Source organism: Brassica napus, chromosome C2 (assembly GCF_020379485.1).
Source record: "Brassica napus cultivar Da-Ae chromosome C2, Da-Ae, whole genome shotgun sequence".
Classification (NCBI taxonomy): Eukaryota; Viridiplantae; Streptophyta; class Magnoliopsida; order Brassicales; family Brassicaceae; genus Brassica; species Brassica napus.
In genome coordinates, this window is record NC_063445.1 from 17,325,383 (window position 1) to 17,348,918 (window position 23,536).

Consider the following 23,536-nt stretch of genomic DNA (forward strand, 5'->3'; position numbering starts at 1 on the left):
ACGGGTTGGCCGAAATCTTTTAAAATGCAAATAGCTGATTGATAGACCATAACTTATGAGGTCAAAACTCTCATTCACAGCTTGGGCCACATGAAATTTACATGCACCTAAGTTAATATGCATCAGACCATTTAGTGAGGATAGATATCCCCTATCACAATTATTAACGGGTCAAGAGCCAGACATACCCCATCATAAGACATTTGGATGTGCTGTCTATGTACTAATTGCTCCACCACAGAGAACTAAGATGAGACCTCAAAAGGAGGATGGAGATATATGTTGGATATGATTCTCCCACAATAATAAAGTACTTTGAGCCAACTATGGGTGATTATATTTGAGGCCAGGTACACGGATTATTTTAAGACCAGGAGGAGAAAAATAATAAAGCTGGTAATAGAATGGTAAAAGAAATAGAATGGAATCAACCATCAATGTCTTGGCAAGATCCTCGGACTAAAGAATATGAAATAGACCTCCAAAGATTATAAGTTTACAAAGCTAGCTAATCAAATGCCAGACACATTTTCTGACCCGAAAAAGAATGACTAAGTCATATATAAACCAGCTTGTAAAGCACCAACGAATTTGATGTCCAAGAAGAGACACAGTCAAGTTGCTACAGAGTCTAGACAACGTATGAAACGTGGTAGACCAAATAGGTTCCAAAAGATAAGAATCCTCGGAAACAAAAGAAAGGTGTACAGAATGATAATCAAAATCCAAATCCAAGGTTACTAAGGAAACCATCCCAGACATGGAGATAAGGCCGGCCGGCTCTAAGGTAGATGTACCAAACAATGTAGCTTGGGACGCCAAGCTGCAAAGTATTAAAGGTCCTGCTAATAATAAATCTCAATCGATTATATAATGTCTGGAACATAATGGAACCAATAAGGAATGTCGACATAAGATGATTTATTTGCATACAAGGTAGTACTTGAATTTATGAAGATAAGTGAGGATCATGAACCCACGTCAGTATAAGAGTGCGCACTCGTAGAACAGATTGGATTGAATGGAAACGTAGGGTTAAATAGTTTAAAGAAGAAAAGCGTATTTGGCCATATGATTAAGACGCCATATGATGTTAAAACCAGTGTATATAAATGGGTCTTGTGAGGAATAGAAATCCTGAGATATAAAGCTGATGTTGCACAAGGATTCTCACAAAGACCAGTAATAGATTATGAGGAGACATACTCCCATGTGGTGGATGCAACTACTTTTAGATTTCTCATAAGTCTGGCTATATAAGAGAAAAAATTAGACTTGCATCAAGTTGATGTAGTGACTGCATATTTATATGGTCTACTGGATAATGAAAGTACTAGAGGGTATTGAGCTGAAAGTACAGCAAGTTCTCGAGAAACATATTGATAATCATCAAAGTATATGATCTGAATATCCTAGGAACCTCTGGATACAATTTCCCAAACAGTTGAATATCTCAAGAAAGAGTTTGAGATGAAAGATCTTGGAAAACAAAGTTTTGTTTGGGATTACAGCTTGAGTACATTAACAATAAAATCCTTGTGCATCAAATAGTATATACAGAAAAAGATACTCAAGTGATTTAATATGGACCAGTCTCACCCATTATCTAGTACATGGGCGTGAGATCACTTGTTTTGGACACTGATCCATTCAGTCCAAAGGTGGACGATAAAGAAGTCCATTTAGTCCTGAGATGGACGATGCAGAAGTCTTGTTTTAGACACTGATCTGATTGGTCCATAAGAAGGACGATGAAGAAGCTTTTGATTTTGGTTTATTTTATACTAACCAGCCCAAAGAGGGGTTATTTGGTTTTGTTGATTTGTTTTCAGACAAGTTATGTTTTACACATGGTGGTACACGCATATCACAGCAACATCATCCAAGATTTCGTGTGTGTGTATTTGAGGTCGATGACTCAATATGTTCGATCAGATTGTGGCATGGCCGATGGTAAAGAAGAACCAACTATCATGTTCGAGGACGAAGCATATTCTGCCCAAGATCTTCATCACCCACGGGTTGCAGAAAATTAGAGAGGTCCAAGGGACCTTCAGTAATGTCCAAATCAGGGGGAGTAATGTGTGTTATACTCTTTTTCCTTCACCATGGTTTTGTCCCAATTGAGTTTTCCTGGTAAGGTTTTAATGAGACAACATTAAAGCACATTACAAGCTCTAAAAGGTTATAGCATCCAAGGGGGAGTGTTATGAACCAGATTGTGGATGGCTCATAACCAAGAGATTATGATTTGTAATTTTTCCATTTATCTATGACGGTGTAATCTCCTATATAAGGAACCTCTATGTTATGAATAAAGATAGACTTTTCCATTACTTTTATACCAATTGGTCATATAACATTAATTGTTAATACATTTTAGGGAAATTTGCCAAAACAAACCCACAACTTGATTTTAACCCCAAACCTATACCCAAACTTGAATTAAATGCAAAAGTCGAGGCCTGGGCATTTTAACCTGGACCAGAAGACCCGAACCGGAACCGACCCAAAAATACCCGACCCGGAACCGGACCGAAAATTTACAAGTATCTTTTGGGTCTAAATTGTTTTACCCGAAAGAACCGGAACCGAAAAGGAACGAACCCGAATAGACCCGGACCCGAAAAGAACCGACCCGAATAGACCCGACCCGATAAGAACCGATTTGTATCCGACTTAAAAACATGTATATCTAAAACTATGATGTTTTTGTGTTCTATTTTATATATATTATTTTATGATTTAGTTGAAATATCTTTTGTTAACAACATTTGTTCTTATTTTTTTAACATTTTTAAAGTTATATAAAGCTTTAAAATGTAAAATTTAGAGTTTTAAAATGTTTTATTTTAATTATTAATGGTTTCATTTAAGTTGTTTTGTAAAATTTTAGATATATATGACAAATATTCAACTAAAGTTGATGGAATTGGGTATATCATGTCCTTTTCAGATCCTAAATACCCCAACCCGTCCCGGACCCGACCCGGACCCGAGAAGAACCGACCCAAACCCGAACCGAAAATTTCTAAGTACTTATTGGGTCTAAATATTTAGGACCCGAAAAGACCCGGACCCGAAAGAAACCGGCCCGAACCCGACCCGAAGACCCGAACGTCCAGGCCTATGCAAAACTAACCTAAAAGCCTTGTGAAATTACAGTCCAGCCCCTTGTGACCAAACAAAAAAACAGAAGCCATTTTTACGAATATAGCCCCAGTAAGTCGTCTGAGTCGTCTGAGATGTTGGAAGTCGTCTGGACGACTTCAAAGTAAGTCTTCTGGTGTGGCTGATCTTAAAAATAATTTTTAAATTTTTAAAAAAAATATTTTGATAAGCGAAAAATTAAAATCATGTAATTATAAACAGTTTTAAGTGATGTAAATTAAAATATAACAAAAATTGAATTATTTTCAACATAGATGATGAGTGTAGGTAGTGAATCATGGTATTCTTTGGTCTAGGGTTTGGCAACATATGTTGTAGCATTGTATGTATTCTTAGGGTTATATTTTGGAAAGCTTGTATGTTTTTTTGAAAAATTAAATTTTTACCTATACTTGTTTATTTTTGTGTATAGTAAACACTTTTGAAGTTTAATTTGATTTTATGAAGTGTTTAGTTAGTTAATTAAGTTTAGGGGTTATGTTTAGGGTCTAGACAACTTCCATGGAAGTCTTCTGGTGAAGAAATTAAAACAAACGACTTACATGTAAGTCGTCCAAATATTCCCGCCTAAAATTTTTTTAAAAAATTATTTTCCCGCTTAAATAATTTAAACCAGACGACTTATTTGTAAGTCGTCTGGGAAGTCTTCTATTTAGTTTCCCGCTAAAAATATTTTAATTTCCCGTTAAAAATATTAAAGTCTTCTGGGCGACTTACAAGTAAGTCGTCTAGGAAGTCGTCTCAATCAAAAATATTTAACCTAATTGGATTTTTTGTCTCCCTATATAAAGAAAAATTTACACATTCTCTCTCCTCCTCTCAAATGCGTGCAACAAAAATGTAATGTTCATCATTCTAAAACTCTTCAACCTCTCTCTAATTTTCTGACTTGAAAACACCAAACTTTATATGAATTTTTCAGTTTTGTCTCATGTTTTTCTTACTAATCTATCTTTTTTTGCAGGTTTTTAATCAGATGGTACTCATCTTCCACTCATTTAAAGGTAGATATATTAATTTTAGATATGTTTTTTTGTGTGTTCTATAAAAATAGATTTATCTAATCTTCCACTCATTTTCTCTGTTTTTAAGCCGTTTGAACGTTTTTGGATAAGTAGGTTTTTCGGATCTGGATTTGATATGCAGGTTTTTCAGATCTGGAAGACTTTTGGGATGACTTACCTGTTACTCGTCTAAAATATAATGCACTAGACGACTTCCAGGAAGTCTTCTGACGAAGTCTCCCTTTCATAATAGATATGAGCGTTTTGGTAAGTTTTTATGTCTGATTTTTCTTCATTTGGTAACTTCTTGGTGTATAAAGTTCTTACTTTTTTCCCAAACTAAAACTCTCCAAACCCACTCTAATCTCTTTGACTTGAAAACACCAAACTTTATATGAATTTTTCAGTTTTATCTCATGTTTTTCTTATTAATCTATCTTTTTTGCAGGTTTTTAATCAGATGGTACTCATCTTTCACTCATTTAAAGGTAGATTTATTAATTTTAGATATGTATTTTTGGGTGTTCTATAAAAGTAGATTTATCTAATCTTCCACTAATTTTCTCTGTTTTTAACCCATTTGAATGTTTTTTTATATGCAGGTTTTTCAGATCTGGATTTGATATACAGGTTTTTCAGATCTGGAAGACTTATGGGACGACTTACCTGTTAGTCGTCTAAAATATAATGCTAGACGACTTCCAGGAAGTCTTCCAGACGACTTCCAAGAAGTCTTCCAGACGACTTCCAGACTTCCTGGAATTCTTCTGACGAAGTCTTCTTCCATATCAAGTGGAGTCCAAGCTTGTCTTTGTAGAGGAATGATCTATAATAGTTTTGTTTGTGGTCTGTTTTGTAATTTGCATGTCTACTCTTTTAGTTGTGAATTTTTTGTAAAATCAGTAATAATGTTTCCCAAGATGTAATACATGTGCTAACAATGTATTTACACATTTACGAATCAATGAAATAATAGACTTCAATAGCCTTTTTCTTATCTTTGGATCTCTCATATGCAATAATAAACTCCAATGGCCTTTTTCTCATTTTAATAAACAAGAACGTTGGTAGCTTCATATTGATACAACATTTTAAGAAGCATTTTAACCCTTATTCCAACTCATAACAATAATCATCATTAGTGTCTATAACAATAATACTTAAGAGATGAAAACAAACAATAGTAACTAGTCAAAGCATATCATATTTTTTATAAGTTTGTGTTGAAAAACTTAGTCAAATTTAGTAAAAGTAAGGGAGAAAACATATTTTGAAAATATGAGTTTTACATATCTTGAAGTTACTTATCACTCTTAAAAATACAATTTATTCAAAACCTAGCGTAGAAGACTTAAAAACTAGCGTAGAAGACTTCCACGGAAGTCTTCTCGGATCAGTTAGAAACTTTAATTTACGTGAATGTTGGTAACATCATAAATATCACCAATTAAGTTATAAAATTCATTCAGTAGCCCAAATACTCATTAATAAACATGAATTAACAAGAAAATGTTAAAAAGTCTTTATAGTTTTAGAGAAAATGCAAGTTTATTAAACATTGACGCAAACGACATCCACGGAGGTCGTCTAGTAGACTTCCAGAGAAGTCGTCTATTTAGGTCATTTTTGCAATTAAAATTTTACAAAGACTCTGTTGTAATGAGTAGGTTAACTCCACAGACTCTGTGTTCATGTCCAGGTTATAATCTTCTTGAGTCATTGCAACAAGATCAGCATGTGTCGAACCTTCACTCAAAAATAACATTCTCGCTCCTTTTAAATGATCAACCACAAAATTCCAGCATCCATCTTTCAACAACCATTCTCCATACACTGCATGTAACTGACGCATCATCTGAAAAAGTCAAAATAAAACACATTAGCAAACATAGAACAAAGAAAACGAAATTTTATTAAAGATCGACGCGGACAACTTCAATCTAAGTCTTCCAGACGACTAAAATATAAGTCGTCTGGTCAACGCAGAGGTTATTTTTGCAATTGACTTTGAAATCTGTTATCTGAGACGACTGAAAAATAAGTCGTCTACTTTTGTTTGGTTAAAAAACTCCAAAAATGCTAGACGACTTACATTTCAGTCGTCATAGGTTAGTTTTGCATTTGACTGGATTATTTCAGAAGTTTGACTTTCCTGGACGACTTACATTTCAGTCGTCTGGTGAAAAATTGAAATATCAATAATTTATTAAAACTCGACGACTTACAATTAAGTCGTCATAGGTTAGTTTTACAATTGAAAAATAAAACTTTAATATTTAATTATATATAGACGACTTACAATTCAGTCGTCCGTCCGACGACTTACATGTAAGTCGTCCAGGATTTACGAGGTTTGACCAGAATCTCGGAATAAAATCCTGGACGACTTACTGATGCAGGACTTTTCAAGGGTCCAAGATCAAATCAATGTAGTATAAAAGATTGTCGAATCAATCCTAGGTGATTCTAAAGCAAAGGGAATGCAAGTTCATGCTTAAGCTAAGTGCGATCCGGTTTTAAAGATGGTATGAACTAAAAACTAATAAGCTAATGCAATAAAGTAATGATCTTTCTTTCTCAATATGAAGCATGAGGACTCATGGGGCTAGGCATTTGATCTCGGGTGATGTAGATCCAATCTAAGGGTGGCAAGGTATCAATCAAACATTTTTCTTATGCCTAGACACTAAGCTAAACAAGCTCTATCTCTAGATGAATGTTCTTTTGGTAAAGCAATTCAAGTATCTAATCTCTTAGGTTGAATGTTACTAAAGCAAACATGGAGAACAAGTCCAATAGCAATCTTAACTCATTTAGCAACTAATCTCTTAGGTAAAGCAAGCTAAAAGCATTGAAGAGTTGGTTCAGGCATTTCATCATACACCTTGTGGGCAGGAAATGCCTAGAGATCTATTTTAGTATGATCAAGACTAAAATAGCATTGAGAACCCTCAACAAGTAAGGAAACAAGTAAATCTAACACTAAAGACCCTAGATCTTCTCTAATCACCCTTAATCACCCTAGCCCATGAATCCAAGATTAGTCTACTCACTAATAGACATGAATAACCCCAAAACCATTGGTGATTCAAGGTTAAACATGATTAGAGAGCAAGATAATCAAGCAAAGATAAGAAATTATGATCAAGAATAGATCTTTTTCCCAAAAGTGGCTTTTGATTAGATAGAAAACAAGATATATCTCACTTTGGGATTACAAGAGTATTTATATTTTCTTGGTAAACCTAATGGTTTCCATTAAAAAGTCTAAAAAGCCGTTTAAAAATATTAAATTTCGACTAAGGCAAAGACGCGACTCGGGTAGAAATCACGGGCTACAACCCGAGTTGGTTATCCCGCGTTTGACGTCGAGCAGCTCCAACTTCACGCGCGCGGGTACGGTTCCCCGCGTCTCCCACCCCGAGTCGAGACGTCGTGACTTCTTCCTCTTCGTGTGTGCGGGTTCGCAATCCCGAGTCGCTCATCCCGCGTGAGCCTTCGTCGTCTTCGTCTCTCTTCGTGTGTGCGGGTACAACTTCCTGAGTCGCTCAACCCGCGTGAGCCTTCGTCCTCGTCGTCTCTCTTCCGCCATGGCTACAACTCGCGGAAGTCGTCTCTTCAAGCTTCGTCATGGCCGAGAGCTTCAATCGTCGTCGCATATCAAAGCTCAAATCAACGATTCACGCCATCGTCGTCAAGAATCCGCGGCTGTGCTCAGAATCGCCGCCGTGGAAGCTCCGGAATCGCCATCGGGAGTCGTCGCATCAGTCTCCTCCGAGCCGCGATCAAGCTTCCTCCGTGGCGTCAGTGTCTCCATCTCCGCCGCTTGCTCTGAGCCTCGTCCCAACCATTGCGCCTCCGTTGAACCACAAATCCTCCATTGCCGTGCTCCGTCGTCACCGGAATCGAGTCTCACTATCGGGATCGAGGTGGAGAAGAAAACAATGGTGATTTTTGCCATTTTTGCACATCTGGTCCTTGGACCTTTGGATAATTACTTTTCAACCCCAAAACTATCAAAAGTGCAGAAAGGTCCACCCGAATCAACCCCAGAGTTTCTAATCATGCGATTTAGCCCAAGCAAATATTCCAAATTTGCAACCTTGGTCCCTGGATTCTTGTTAACGTCACAGTGGACTCAAAACTTCTAAAACGTGCAATTTAACCCTTGAATTTCTCCCCAAACTTCCAAATGAGCATTCCAACCCCTATGATATGCAAATGAATATGCAAATGCAACACAAAGACCTAAATGCAACCTAAAATGATCATAATAAGCTAAAAGATGAATCTAAAACTTATTAAAATCATGAGATATCAACTCCCCCACACTAGTCATTTACTTGTCCTCAAGTAAACTTTTCAAAAACTCAAGAAGGAGAGATATAAAGATGGGAGCTTAGCCAAAAGAAACACTTTCTAGCCTTCAATATGACATCCCAAAGAAAACATAGCAAATACCATGAGCAACTCCCTTATTATACTCTAGCTTCTCTAGGCCTATCCATACTCTTATGCCTCTACTCAAGTTGCAATACTCATCAACTAACAAGTTCCTTCAACCAGCTCTCACATTGATTCACACACACACACAAGGTGAATTCTCACAAATTGGCACATGATCTCAATCATTTGGCTAGGTAAGCAATTGTCTAATATGAATGAAAAGAAGGATTCAAATGTTATTATTCCAAGGTGGTTATCACTCAAGAACAAGGAACTTGATCATTATGCAAAATTTATCTTAGATTAGAAGCAACTCATGCATACATAGATTCATTCTCATCATTCTACTATTTTCCTAAGTGATTACAAGTTCTACCTTTTTATCATCATCTCAAAACCAAAATAAAACCCACTCACATCACTCGCCCAATGAACAACTCTTTTTTTCTTTTGACTCAACCAACTAGGGATTTTAATTCATTTTCTTTACAACACTTAACTCTAACTCTTTCTCATTTTCTTCCCCACTTTCTCTTTGATTCTTTTTCTCTTTTTTTTTTTTTTTTTTTTTAAGGGGGAAGGTTCTTTTGTACATAACCTAGAGCTTCATATTTTTCTTTTCTCCCTAGAGTTTTCTTTTCTAATGACACTCTTTTATTCATCTTTCTCATCTTTCTCACTCTCCAAACCCAATATATTAACATTTAGAACACATAAAACCCCTCTCACCATCCCCAAATGCTAGCTCATTTTGCTAGCAAGAGATGAGAACAAATCTATGTCGCCTCCAATACTCTCAAGATTTTGCACATGACAAGCTATCAAAAGAGGCCTCACTCATGCAATTCAATGTTTGGTCTCAAAGAATGGTTAGGGTTGTAGGGTATGGAGTGTCATTTGGGTTAACAAAAATTAGTATAATGGAATAAGATAACCCAAATGTGTATGAGATCCATGATCAAGTATACAAGTGCCCATATGCAAGAGAGATTAAGTTCATTCAAGCCAAGTTCAGTTTGGAGCTGATTTTAAGAACAATGCTCATATCAAGCAAGCAAACAAGTTTTAAGAAGAGTTTTCAAGGCTCGAAGCTTACAAGTTTTTTCAAAAGATGCTTAAGCTACTTGATATGTTTAGCTAGGATGTCAAATTGAGTTCTAGACATGTGTTCTTTACAAGGTTTCTCCCAATGCATGAATGCAATCTAAATGCTTCTAGACTCAATCCTAAAGATGCAAATGATGCAACTAAATGCTTATTTTTGTGATTTTCGAAATTTTTCAATTTTTGTGGATTTTCTATGCAAATAATTATTCACAATGCAATGCATGAGACTTAATGACAAGTAAACAAAACAAAACAAAATGTGAGATAGTAGACTCTCCCCCAAACATACTTCACACAGTCTCTTGTGTGAGAATAAACTCAACGGAGAGATCTAAGGGAAATACATAAACATGATAACTAAGTATTTAAAAAGGTAGAATGCACTTACTTGAAGTTGGCTGTCATAAGAGAAGGAAAATGAGGAGGGAGGACTTGTTGTCACCTTGGAATTTTCGACATGACCTTTGGGAATTTTTTAGAATTCCCCCAAACTTGTCTCTAAGCTTATTCAAACACACTAATGCAAAAAAAAAGATATATACAAAGGATACCATGGGACTTCTCCCAAGTGAGCTCGTTTTAAGTCTCTAGCTTGACTTTCCTTCCAATTGGCTAATCAACAGGAGGATCTTTCCCACCTTCAAGAGTGATGGTGAGGACTTGAGAGAGAAGCTCTTGAAGCTTGATTGGATCATCTTGGAGCGGTGAAGTGATGATGGCTTTTGCACTTGAGAATGGTGTAGACTTTCTCTTGCATTTGATCTTGTACTCAATAGCTCCATCCTTGAACTTCATTGGGTGAAGAGTAAGAGTGTGTGGCATTATATCAAGAGGTGGAGGGTAATGTTCTTTCATCATCTTCTTTTTGCCATGAGCAGCCTTTGTGGCTCTACTCACCTCCTCCTTTGTAGCACTTTCCAAGTGCTCATCACACAGCTCTTTAGATTACTCTCCAGCAAGACCTTGTTTCTTAATACCAACCCCTTCAGCCTTGGTCTTCTCAATGGAGGATGCTCCACAAGTGATTCTTCCACAGTACTCAGCAATCATCTTTGGTGATTGTAGTGGATAGGAGACATCTTTGTTCACATTTACAAGTGTGACCTTCTTGTTGGAAAAGTCTATGCAAGCTCCTACTGTTGTAAGGAATGGAGTGCCAAGGATCAATGGGACTCTCTTCTCAGTTGCCATCTTCAGAACAGTGACGTCTATAGGAATGGTGCATGCTCCAATCTTCAAAGTGAAGTCCTTGATGAGACCAATAGGAGTTGTAGAAGAGGAATCTCCAAACTGTAGGGAAGATGTGTTTGGCTCCATGCTCTCAATCCCTAGACTCTTCATCATCTCCATTGAGATCACATTCACACTTGCACCAGAATCAACAAGAGCATCATCAAAAGTGAGCTTACCAAGGTAGCAAGGCAAGGTGAACATCCCTTGAGACTCAAGCGTAAGGAGGGACTTTGGAGGGATTGGTGGATCAATCTTCGTAATGGAGATGTCCAAAAGCTCGGCCACTTCAGCTTGGTGGTCTAGAATGTCGTTGATGAGCATCATCTGGACATGAGCTTCACGCATACCCGAGATTTCTGGAAGCCTGACCCCAACATCACTAAGATCTTTCCTGAACTTGGAGAGCACCTTCTTCTGAGCTTTGGTGAGAACTCTTTGGGGGAAAGGAAGCTTATCATAGGGTGATAGCTCAACCTCAGTGGCTTCCTCTAGCTTAACCTTTTTCAGCTTGTTGTCAGCTCTCTTCTCAACTTGTTTCTCAGCCTTGTGCTCAGCTCTTTGCAGATTCGTTGCTTCAACCTTCCTAGCAGCGTCCTTCACAATCTGTGCTTCAGCTGTTGCCACAACAAATCTCTCAACTTCCCCAAACTCAGTTCCAAATACCAGTCTTTCATTCTCATCCTCTTCTTTCTCATGATCACTCAGCTCAATCTCTGGAGAAGTAGTGGAGAAGACAACATTGCAAGACTCCTTGGGGTTCTTTTCTGGTTTCCCTGGTAGAGACGCCATTGGCTGCTTGGAGGATGAAGGCATAGAAGCAACTTGACTCTCCAAAGCCTTGAGATGAGAGGCAAGTTGCATGTACTTGTTGTTGAGGTCAGAATAGTTTCCATCAATCTTTGCATGGATGTTCTTGAACTCATAAATCATGGTCTTCTCATTTCTGGCCTGAAATTCCAAGAGTTGCTTGAACATAGAATCCACACTTGAATCTGGAGCTTGAACTTGAGAAGAGCTTCCTTGAGTCTGAGGAGACTGGTTGGCTTGGTAACCTCCTTGCTGATTGTTGTAGAGTGGCCTTTGCTGGTAGTTGTTTTGGTACTGAAAGTTGGGCTCTTTCTTGTACCATGTGCCATTAGCATTGATGAAGCACAACTCCTCTTGGCCTTCTAAACCATCAACCTCATTGATCACTGGAGGTGCCTCTTGTTTCTGGTCACCAACAAAGTTCATCCACTACAAGAAAACACAAATTTAACGACGGCCAAAATCGTCGTTATTTCCTCGGAAAAGAAGACTTACGAGGAAATTGCGATGAAAGGCGTTTCGTCGTTATATGATTGTCGTAAGAGAAGATTCGTCGCCATTTCCTCGTCAATTAGCGAGGTTATATTTTCCTCGTAAAGAAGAATTAAGTTTTCGTCATAAAGACCACGTGGGGTTTCCACGTAACGCGGTCGTTGTGCTTCCTCGTAAATGATTCGTCGTAAAAGACCCGCAAAAACCTCTAAATAAATTCGTCGTAATAAAAACGTAAGGAACACGAAAACAATTCGTCGTAATAGAATCGTAACTAAATCCACGTAAAATCCTCGTTAATTGTTCCTCGATATTTCGTCGTTAATTTTCCTCGTTAATACATCGGGAATTAGCGATGCAATTACTTTGTTTTCTATTTACTGAATTTATAAATAAAAATTATATTTATTTAATTTATTAATAAAATTTTAATTGAAATTAAATCGAATAGAAAATTTTTTTTTGGCCGAATTAAAATGAAATTATATAATATATAAATAAGTTTTGAATTTTAAAATACAATAACAAAAAAAAAACTAATGCTGCATTGCCGCGTCGTAGAATTCCTCGCTCCTTCTCGAGAGATCTTCCTCGTTGACTTGCACGGATGTCTCGCCTGGAATGGGGTTTTGTTGTCTCATGGTCCTGAACATGGCCTCCCATTCCGGATTTGTGGCCGCTATGACGTCCAAGAAGTTCTCGAGACCAGTCATACGAGCTGTGAACGACGATTTTGTCGAGGCCAACTCGTTTTGTGTCGACGACAGCTGATGTTGTGTCGTCTCCAACACGTCGCGCAGCTGAGAGACTTCATCATCCCGTCTCTGGCCATAAGAGGAAGTCGCTCTCGGAACATCGTTGACGGAACCAATCCCCAACACACGTCCCTTTTTCTTGGGAGCGACCTTAAAAAACAATAAAATATATATTAAAATTTAAATTTTAAAGTAAAATGGAATTAATAAAAAATTTATATAAAATTTACCTCCTCGTAAATTCTATCCACTTCTATTGTGGATAAGACGACGGGTGATCCGTCGGCGGACTCCTGCGCCAGCTGGGTCTCACGCTCGTCAATACGAGCTGCCACATCATTGTAGATCTTCTCAGACTTCTCATCTACAAATGCGCCCGCCTTGTTCTTGTGGGTCCGATCGAAAAGTTCCATAAGAGTCGGTAAACGTCCCAACTCCTTGGCCTAAAAATAGTTAAGAAAGTTTTTATTATATATATATATATATATATATTAAAAATCAAAAAGTTAAATATTTAAATTACGTACCATTTCCAAACGGACGCGGGCGTGTGGCTTTTGGCCCGTACTATGTTGCATCGCCCTGTGGCCGTGCTCATCTACCGAGTTACGGGAGGCGGAGCAAGACTGGGCGACTCTCATGGCATCAGGATCCCTCCAGTAACGGATGAGGCCATCCCACACGTCCGTGGTGATGGTTGTGGGTTTGCCCCGCTCATAGCCCTTCACGATCCAGTCACCCTTCCAGTTGGAGACCGTGTCCAACAAACGTTTCTTCGCCTTGTCGATAAACTCTTTCCGCACCTTCTCAGTGACCCCCATGGACCAATTAAATTTTTGCTGCAAAAAAAAAAATATTAATAATTAGTTTAGAAAAATAAAATTTAAAAAAATATAAATCAGGAATAAATTGTAAAAACTTACAGCGTAAATCTTGAACCACGTCCTTCTGATGTAGATCGGAGTGGATTTCCAGTTGGGATGTGCCATGGAGAAGTAACCTTTAATCGTCTCGGTTACTTCTGTTGCAAGGCAGTTATCAACCCCAAACCTGGAAAAAAAAAACAAATTCAAAGTTTTAAATATTTATTAAAGTCACAAATGAATTTTAAAAAATAAATGTAACATACATACCAAAGTGTTCCTTCAGGTCGGTCGGGGTCTATGATCGGTAAGCCTTCTCTGCCTGGCAAACCGAGAATGTCCTCAACAGTGTACTGAGAGTAAGGACAACTCGCTGGCACCATCAAATCAGCATGAACCTGATGGGCGGGCATCTGAGGAGGCACATGAGGAGCTGGCATCGGAGGAGGAGCTACCGGAGGAGGCACATGAGGAACTGATGGCGATGCCGTAGAAGAAGGCGAGACTCTCTGAGAAGATTGAGTCTCGGGGACGGTCTCCTGCTGACCCGAAGAACCGGGAGCTGAAGAAGAACCGGGAAGTGAAGGCGGGTCTAACCGACTACCCGGTGGACCGAACATCTGCGAGTAGTGAGCACTACGCTGGTGTCTACGAATAGTCTGCAAAATTTAAATTTCTAAATTAAAGTCAAGAGTAAATAAAAAATTATGAACAGTATTAACTACGTAATTAATAAAATGAGGAAACCTAAATTTTGTAAACTAATTTCGTAAACTAAATTCCCTAAACTAACCACCTAATCTAAATTCCCTAAACTACTTAGAGAGGAAAGAGAGTTACCATGTTGAGAGGAAATGGAGAGGCTGTAGAGAGGAATTAGAGAGGAAATGAAGAGGGCTGCGGTTTCGCCTATATATAGGATTAGTGTTCGTCGAAAATTCGTCGCAAAATAACGAGGAAAGACAGAGGCCCGTCTTTCGTTTTGTCGCAAGGCCCAAGCAAATTAACGAGGATATACAGAGGCCCGTCTTTTATTTAACGTCGTTCTTGCGATGATTTTTGTTTTATCATCGATTTTACGTGGGCCCGTCTTTCGTTTCGTCGCAAGGCCCAAGCAAATTAACGAGGATATACAGAGGCCCGTGTTTTATTTAACGTCGTTCTTGCGACGATTTTTGTTTTTATCATCGATTTTACGTGCAAATAGCGAGGCTTTTTTTGCTAACCCCTAAAATCTTAAACCCCAAACCTCAAACCCTATCTTTCTTATCTCCAAACCTCAAACCCTATCTTTCTTATATTTCTTATCTTATACTTCATATATTTCTAACCCTTTAACTTCAATATATATATTTTTTTGAATTTGAAAGGTTTAATACGTTGGAAAACAATTTTACAAATTTTGAATTTGACATATCACACAACAAATCAAACACACGCTACAAATCATATATGAAAGGTTTAAAAACAAAAAAAAAAGAGAAGAAGATATTTGAATACAAATGATGTAGATTTATGTGGGCTACACTTACGTATCTCGTCATATGTGTTTCCAATATCTTTCTTCTCTTTTTTTTTTTAAGTTTATATAAAATTGAAAATTAATTTTTTTTTAGTTTATATGAAGTAGGATGGGGAGTTTTAGGGTTTGCACATTTGGGGTTTAGGGATTTGGGTTTCATTTTAGTTTAGGGTTTATATTTACCGACGAATTAACGACGAAAAGTAAAATAAAAAAGCTAACCTCGCTCATTCCACGTAAGTTAACGAGGCTCTTACGACGTTTTGGTCTTACGTGGAATAAGCGAGGTCCGCTTTTTTAATTATAAATCGTCTCTTAGTCCACGTAAGTTAACGAGGCTCTTACGACGTTTACTGTTACCGTGGAATATGCGAGGTAATGTATTATAAATCGTCGTAAAATTCCCGTGAGATAACGTGGAAAGTACGACGACTGTCTCTAAACCCCTAAAACGAAACCCCAAATCCCAAACCACATCTTCTTTATCTTCTACTTCATATATCAAACACTTCTATCCTTTAACCTCAAGCAATTCATTCTAATCCAAACCGAAAATTATAAAAACACAATTCCTTTACTTATAATTAATGTCGATATCTTATTTATAAATAAACTCCCATTATCTTTAATTATATATAATAAATCAAACTCATACAAATATGAAATACATTAATCGGATTCATCGACATTCTCGTCATCACTTGAAACATCATCATTTACATGAAACTCGTCTTCAACAGCTTCCTCCGTGGGATCTTCGGTAAGATCTTCATACTCGTGATTATGCGGATCAATGAGAAGGATGTCATCAATTTCTTGTTCAGGTTCATGAACTTCATTTATTTGTTCTTCTTGCAATGGTGGTTCTTCTCCTACGATGATTCGTCCTCGAGGTGTAACTTTGATCACGGCTAACCAATTTATACCCGACTCTCTCATCCGTGGGTATGGAAGGAAGCTAACTTGGTCTGCTTGTGAAGCTAAGATGAAGGGCTCGAATTTGTTGTACCTCCGGCCACCGTTGACATCTACTACACCGAATTTGTTCAACCGAACACCTCTATTGACGACGGGGTCGAACCATTCACACTTGAAGAGGACGCATTTTAGCTTCAATATCCCTGGGAATTCGACTTCAATAATCTCCGTCAAGATTCCGTAGAAATCTGTTTCTCCTTTCACACAAATTCCATAGTTACTGGTTGCCCGCTGTTTACCATACTCATATGTGTGAAAAGTATAGCCTCGTGTGAAATACATCTGTGATGTGGTGACCTTTACAAGTGGAGATTGAATTACTTCGTGTAACCACTTAGGATAATCTGCATCGTCGTCATAATCAACCTATTTAAAAATAAAAAGAACGTTGAAATACAAATCATTCATGTATGAAAATTTTAAAAGTATTTGATTAATACCTGATTCTTCAACCACTTAACAAAGTGTTGATCTTTTCTTTTGTCTACGTCACTTGTGGATATACCAGGAAATGTTTCTTTGACTTGTGAAACAAACATGCTGTAAATTCACATTTTACATGAATTAATCTCTCTCAATTATATAATGTATACTCAATTTAAGTTACCTTTCAAAATAACGCATCAATGGATCCTCGCAATTGAGTAGAATATAGGTGTGTGCACTATGAGCGTCTTCTTCACTCGACCACCAAACCTGTTTTGATTTCCCACCAAGTCGTCCAATCTGGCTAAAGATTTCTGGAACACCAACAACTGCATATGTGGGCGCAACGCCACCATCATCATATCTTCTTGGAGCTCTTCTTCGGGTACGTACTTTTGACGCAAAGTAGTACGATGTGAAGTGAGAAACTTCTTCTGTCAAACTTCCAGCAATTATAGAACCTTCAACTTTGGCGAGGTTCTTTGCTTTTCCCTTCAAATATTTCATGGCTCGCTCGTACTGATACATCCATCCGTAATGTACCGGTCCACGAAGCAATGCCTCATATGGGAGGTGGATAGCTAGATGCTCCATCACGTCAAAAAAGCCTGGAGGAAATATCTTCTCCAAGTTGCACAATAAGATAGGAATGTTCTCCTGAAGCTGTTCTACGACTTCTTCTTTAAGAGTGCGTGTGCTCAAATCCCTGAAAAATGCTCCAATGCCTATTCCAAAAACAATTAAACACATTGTTAGTCAAATACTATTATTGTAAACTAAACCAATTTAATATTATTGTCCTATTGTAAACTACCTGCAAGTGCTTCATGTACGTTTGTTGGAAGTAGCTCCGCAAATGCAAATGGCAGAAGTCGTTGCATAAAGACATGACAATCATGACTCTTCATCCCGGAGAACTTTTGACCCTTTTCAACACATCTTGAAAGATTTGAAACATACCCATCAGGGAACTTCACTTCTGATGCCACCCAATTGAACAAAACCGACTTTTTTTCTGAAGACAATCTAAAAATTGGAACGGGAACTTGGCCATTGCTTTTTATATGTAACTCACTTCTTGAGCAAATATCCGGCAAGTCCAACCTCGATTTTATGTTGTCTTTTGTCTTCCCTGGGACATTCAATATTGTATTCATGATGTTCTCAAAGAAATTCTTCTCTATATGCATCACATCAAGGTTGTGGCGCAGAAGAAGATCCTTCCAATATGGTAACTCCCAAAATATACTCTTCTTGTGCCAGTTGTGATGAACACCGTAAGAATCAGGCATATTACGAGGGACATGCCAATTACCACCCCAGCGAACTGTTTCGTTAGCTCCGTAGTAGTCGATTTGCGCTTCAATTTGTTCTCCAGTTAGATATGGAGGAGGAGTGTCTCTCACAACCTTTTTGTGCCTAAACAAATTCTTGTTTCTTCGGTACGGATGGCCAACTGGAAGAAATCGACGGTGACAATCGAACCAACTTGTCTTTCTACCATTCTTCAGTTGAAATGCATCTGTCGTTCCATTACAATATGGACAAGCTAATCTCCCATGTGTAGTCCATCCAGACAACATCCCATAGGCAGGAAAGTCACTTATGGTCCACAAAAGCATAGCTCGCATCGTAAAATTCTTCTTCGTTGAGCAGTCATACGTCCTCACCCCTGTTGACCACAAATCCTTCAACTCTTTTATCAGTGGTTGTAGGAAAACATCAAGTGACCTTTTTGGATGCTTCGGACCGGGTATTAATATGGTCAAGAATAAAAACTCCCGTTGCATGCACATCTCCGGTGGCAGGTTGTATGGCGTAAGAAAGACAGGCCACAATGAATATTGTCTCCCTGACATTCCAAATGGACTAAATCCATCTGTGCATAATCCGAGGTACACATTCCGGCTATTGCTAGCGAAATTCGGATGTACTTTGTTAAAATGTTTCCAGGCTCTTGCATCTGATGGATGAGTCATCTCACCATCCGTCTGAGTATGCTCGGCATGCCACCTCATCTTTCCAGCAGTCTGCTCCGATTGGTACAATCTTTTCAATCTATCTGTAATTGGTAGGTACCACATCCTTTGGTACGGTACCCTATTACGTCCCCTTCCTTGCGGCTTGAATCGTGGTTTCTTGCAGAATCGACATTCTTCCAACTTCTCATCATCTCCCCAGTAGATCATGCAGTTGTCGATGCAAACATCTATCATCTCCGAAGGCAACCCAAGACTATAAACCAGTTTCTGAATCTCATAATAAGAATCAGCAGACTCATTGTCTTCCGGCAAATACTCTTTAAATAAATCTGCCCATTCGTTCATGCAACTTTCAGGTAGATTGTGATCAGTTTTAATATTCATCATTCTAGCAGCCAATGACAATTTAGAGAGACCTTCTCTACAACCACTGTAAAGTGGTTGATTTGCCGCATCTAACATTTCATAAAACTTTTTTGAATCTATGTTAGGTTCTTCATCTTCATCATCATGAGCTACGAATGCATCAGTTACCATATCATGAACCCTATCATAATCTACCATCGGCTGATCCTCCTGATGGTAACTATGTGCATTATGCAATTGATGATCAACCGGTTCTTCTTGAAAGTTGCTATTACTACTACTAGCTTCATTCTGATCATAACTATAACCTTCTCCATGTTGAAACCAGATATAATAATTTGGCGTGAAACCTCTATTTACTAAATGCTTCCAAACATTTTCACGATTTGCCAACTTTGAATTGTTACATTTCCTACAAGGACAGAATATTTTACCGCTTTCTTGGGCGAGCGGTGTAGAATCTGCTTGATGCATAAAACGCTCCAACCCAGCAAGATATTCTTTCGTCACTCTCCCGTTAGCATCTCTATGCATATACATCCACCTCCGCAACTCGAAAATATTTCCCAAGCCCGACATTTTTTTCACGTTTTTTTTCTTGTTGGTGTGCTTAAAATTATGTTCAAACCTCCATATATATAGAAAATTTTCGAATCTGGTAGTTGAATTTTGCTAGGAATTTACGACGAAAAATTAGGTTGGTGGCAAAAAAAACGTGTTAAGTTGGTGGATTTCTCGTTCTTTCCTCGTAAGTTATTTCCTCGTAAAAATCATGCTAAAATTACGACGAATTTGCGACGAAACACATTTTTCTCGGAAAAACCACGTCAACTTACGACGATTCTACGAGGAAAATCTTTACTCGGTATTTTACAAGGCCATTACGAGGAAACTTTATTTCCTCGCAATTTCATCGTTAAGTCATCGTAATTTCACGAGGAATAGTTTTCCTCGTTAAATTTCCTTGCTAAAACTGTGTTTTCTTGTAGTGATCTTCTCCTGCTTAGCCTTTTCTGCAAGAAGTAGATCCAACTTGGCTTGGAGAGACTTCAGCTCTTTCCTGGTGTGCTGATCATCACCTCTGTTGCTTCTATCATACTCCTCACTGTAGACTGAGTCACTCTTAGCCATGTTCTCCACCAGCTCCTCTGCATCCTCTTCAGTTTTACCCAAGAAGAAACCATTGCTGGCTGTGTCTAATCTGCTCCTGAACTCTGGAAGAGCACCTCTGTAAAAGGTACTAAGGAAACTCTCCTTGGTGAAGCCATGATGTGGGCATTGAGACCAATAGCCCTTGAACCTCTCCCAAGCTTCACTAAAGCCCTCTAGGTTCTTCTGCTGAAAGTTAGAGATCTCATTCCTGATCTTGGCCGTCCTTGAGATAGAGAAGAACTTCTCTAGGAAAGCCCTCTTGCACTCATTCCAAGCTGTGATAGAGTCACTTGGAAGAGTCTTCTCCCATTGGTGTGCTTTGTCTCCCAAAGAAAAGGGGAACATCTTGAGCTTGAAGGCATCTTCAGAAACACCATTTGTCTTGAACAAGCCATAATACTTATCAAACTTGTACAAGTGATCAAAAGGGTCTTCAGCAGCAAGACCATGATACTTGTTGTTCTCTATGGTGTTGAGCAGTCCTGACTTGATCTCGAAGTTGTTATTCTCCACTGGTGGTGCTCTGATTCCTAACCTATGACCATTAATGTGAGGTTGATCATAGGCTACAATGGCGCGAGCTTGGCGCGGTGGATGTTGTGGCTGGCGCTGTGGTCGAAAGTGATCAGCTCATGGATCAATGCCTCCTTGGGCATCAGCATCTTGAGGCAGATTCTCCATATCAAACCTCAACCTTTGCAAGTGAGCTTGTTGCTCTACTTCTCTTCTCTGTCTTGCAATCTCCCTCTCAAATGCTCTAATGTCTTCAACTCTTGGAACTAGGTTTGTTGGACCTCTGCTCCTTGTGTTCATACACCTGAAATCCAAAGGGAGAAAAAAGAATGAAAAGCAATAACACAATTAAACAAAAATTGACTTAGTCTCAAGCAAATGACTAAATCTCAATGTCACAATCAACTTAGAATTTGGCAACGGCGCCAATTTGATGTGGGACTTTTCAAGGGTCCAAGATCAAATCAATGTAGTATAAAAGATTGTCGAACCAATCCTAGGTGATTCTAAAGCAAAGGGAATGCAAGTTCATGCTTAAGCTAAGTGCGATCCGGTTTTAAAGATGATATGAACTAAGAACTAATAAGCTAATGCAATAAAGTATTGATCTTTTTTTCTCAATATGAAGCAAGAGGACTCATGGGGCTAGGCATTTGATCTCGGGTGATGTAGATCCAATCTAATTAAGGGTGGCCAGGTATCAATCAAACATTTTCCTTATGCCTAGACACTAAGCTAAACAAACTCTATCTCTAGATGAATGTTCTTTTGGTAAAGCAATTCAAGCATCTAATCTCTTAGGTTGAATGTTACTAAAGCAAACATGGAGAACAAGTCCAATAGCAATCTTAACTCCTTTAGCAACTAATCTCTTAGGTAAAGCAAGCTAAAAGCATTGAAGAGTTGGTTCAGGCATTTCATCATACACCTTGTGGGCAAGAAATGCCTAGAGATCTATTTTAGTATGATCAAGACTAAAATAGCATTGAGAACCCTCAACAAGCAAGGAAACAAGTAAATCTAACACTAAACACCCTAGTTCTTCTCTAATCACCCTTAATCACCCTAGCCCATGAATCCAAGATTAGTCTACTCACTAATAGACATGAATAACCCCAAAACCATTGGTGATTCAAGGTTAAACATGATTAGAGAGCAAGATAATCAAGCAAAGATAAGAAATTATAATCAAGATTAGATCTTTTTCCCAAAAGTGGCTTTTGATTAGATAGAAAACAAGATATATCCCACTTTGGGATTACAAGAGTATTTATATGTCCTTGGTAAACCTAATGGTTTCCATTAAAAAGTCTAAAAAACCCTTTAAAAATATTAAAATTCGACTAAGGCAAACACGCGACTCGGGTAGAAATCACGGGCTACAACCCGGGTTGGTTATCCCGCGTTTGACGTCGAGCAGCTCCAACTTCACGCGCGCGGGTACGGTTCCCCGCGTCTCCCACCCCGAGTCGAGACGTCGTGACTTCTTCCTCTTCGTGCATGCGGGTTCGCAATCCCGAGTCGCTCATCCCGCGTGAGCCTTCATCGTCTTCGTCTCTCTTCGTGCGTGCGGGTACAACTTCCTGAGTCGCTCAACCCGCGCGAGCTTTCGTCCTCGTCGTCTCTCTTCCGCCATGGCTACAACTCGCGGAGGTCGTCTCTTCAAGCTTCGTCATGGCCGAGAGCTTCAATCGTCGTCGCATATCAAAGCTCAAATCCACGATTCACGCCATCATCGTCAAGAATCCGCAGCTGTGCTCAGAATCGCCGCCGTGGAAGCTCCGGAATCGCCATCGGGAGTCGTCGCATCAGTCTCCTCCGAGCCGCGATCAAGCTTCCTCCGTGGCGTCAGTGTCTCCATCTCCGGCGCTTGCTCTGAGCCTCGTCCCAACCATTGCGCCTCCGTTGAACCACAAATCCTCCATTGCCGTGCTTCGTCGTCACCGGAAGCGAGTCTCACCATCGGGATCGAGGTGGAGAAGACAACAATGGTGATTTTTGCCATTTTTGCACATCTGGTCCTTGGACCTTTGGATAATTACTTTTCAACCCCAAAACTATCAAAAGTGCAGAAAGGTCCACCCGAATCAACCCCAAAGTTTCTAATCTTACGATTTAGCCCAGGCAAATATTCCGAATTTGCAACCTTGGTCCCTGGATTCTTGTTAACATCACAGTGGACTCAAAACTTCTAAAACGTGCAATTTAACCCTTAAATTTCTCCCCAAACTTCCAAATGAGCATTCCAACCCCAATGATTTGCAAATGAGTATGCAAATGCAACACAAAGACCTAAATGCAATCTAAAATGATCATAATAAGCTAAAAGATGAATCTAAAACTTATTAAAATCATGAGATATCACTTACATGTAAATCGTCGGGCAGACGGCTGAATTTTAAGTTGTCTGGGTATAATTAAATATTGAAGTTATTTTTTTAATGGCAAAACTAACCTACGACGACTTACATGTAAGTCGTCGGATTTTAATAAAATATTGATATTTCCATTTTCCACCAGACGACTTAAAAATAAGTCGTCCAGGAAAGTCAAAATTCCGACAAAATCCAGTCAAATGCAAAACTAACCTATGACGACTTACATGTAAGTCGTCTAGGTTCTTTGGAGATTTTTTGTAACCAAACAAAAGCAGACGACTTATACTTCAGTCGTCTCAGAAAACAGATTTTACAGTCAATTGCAAAAATAACCTCTGCAT

At 38.7% G+C, this 23,536-nt stretch overlaps 1 protein-coding gene and 1 non-coding gene across 2 annotated transcripts; one reads left to right on the forward strand and one right to left on the reverse strand.

Annotated features, from left to right (window-relative positions):
* Positions 1–10,340: 10,340 nt before the first annotated feature.
* LOC125582218 lies at positions 10,341–20,985 on the reverse strand. Its single transcript, XM_048748795.1, has 5 exons — positions 20,949–20,985; positions 20,161–20,834; positions 11,138–12,197; positions 10,710–11,056; positions 10,341–10,631 (listed from the first exon to the last, which is right to left on the reverse strand). The coding sequence occupies exons 1-5, from the start codon at positions 20,983–20,985 to the stop codon at positions 10,341–10,343; spliced, it is 2,409 nt and encodes an 802-aa protein (XP_048604752.1).
* LOC125582563 lies at positions 20,414–20,520 on the forward strand. Its single transcript, XR_007320020.1, has one exon. It is a non-coding gene; the product is annotated as a small nucleolar RNA R71 (small nucleolar RNA).
* Positions 20,986–23,536: the final 2,551 nt, after the last annotated feature.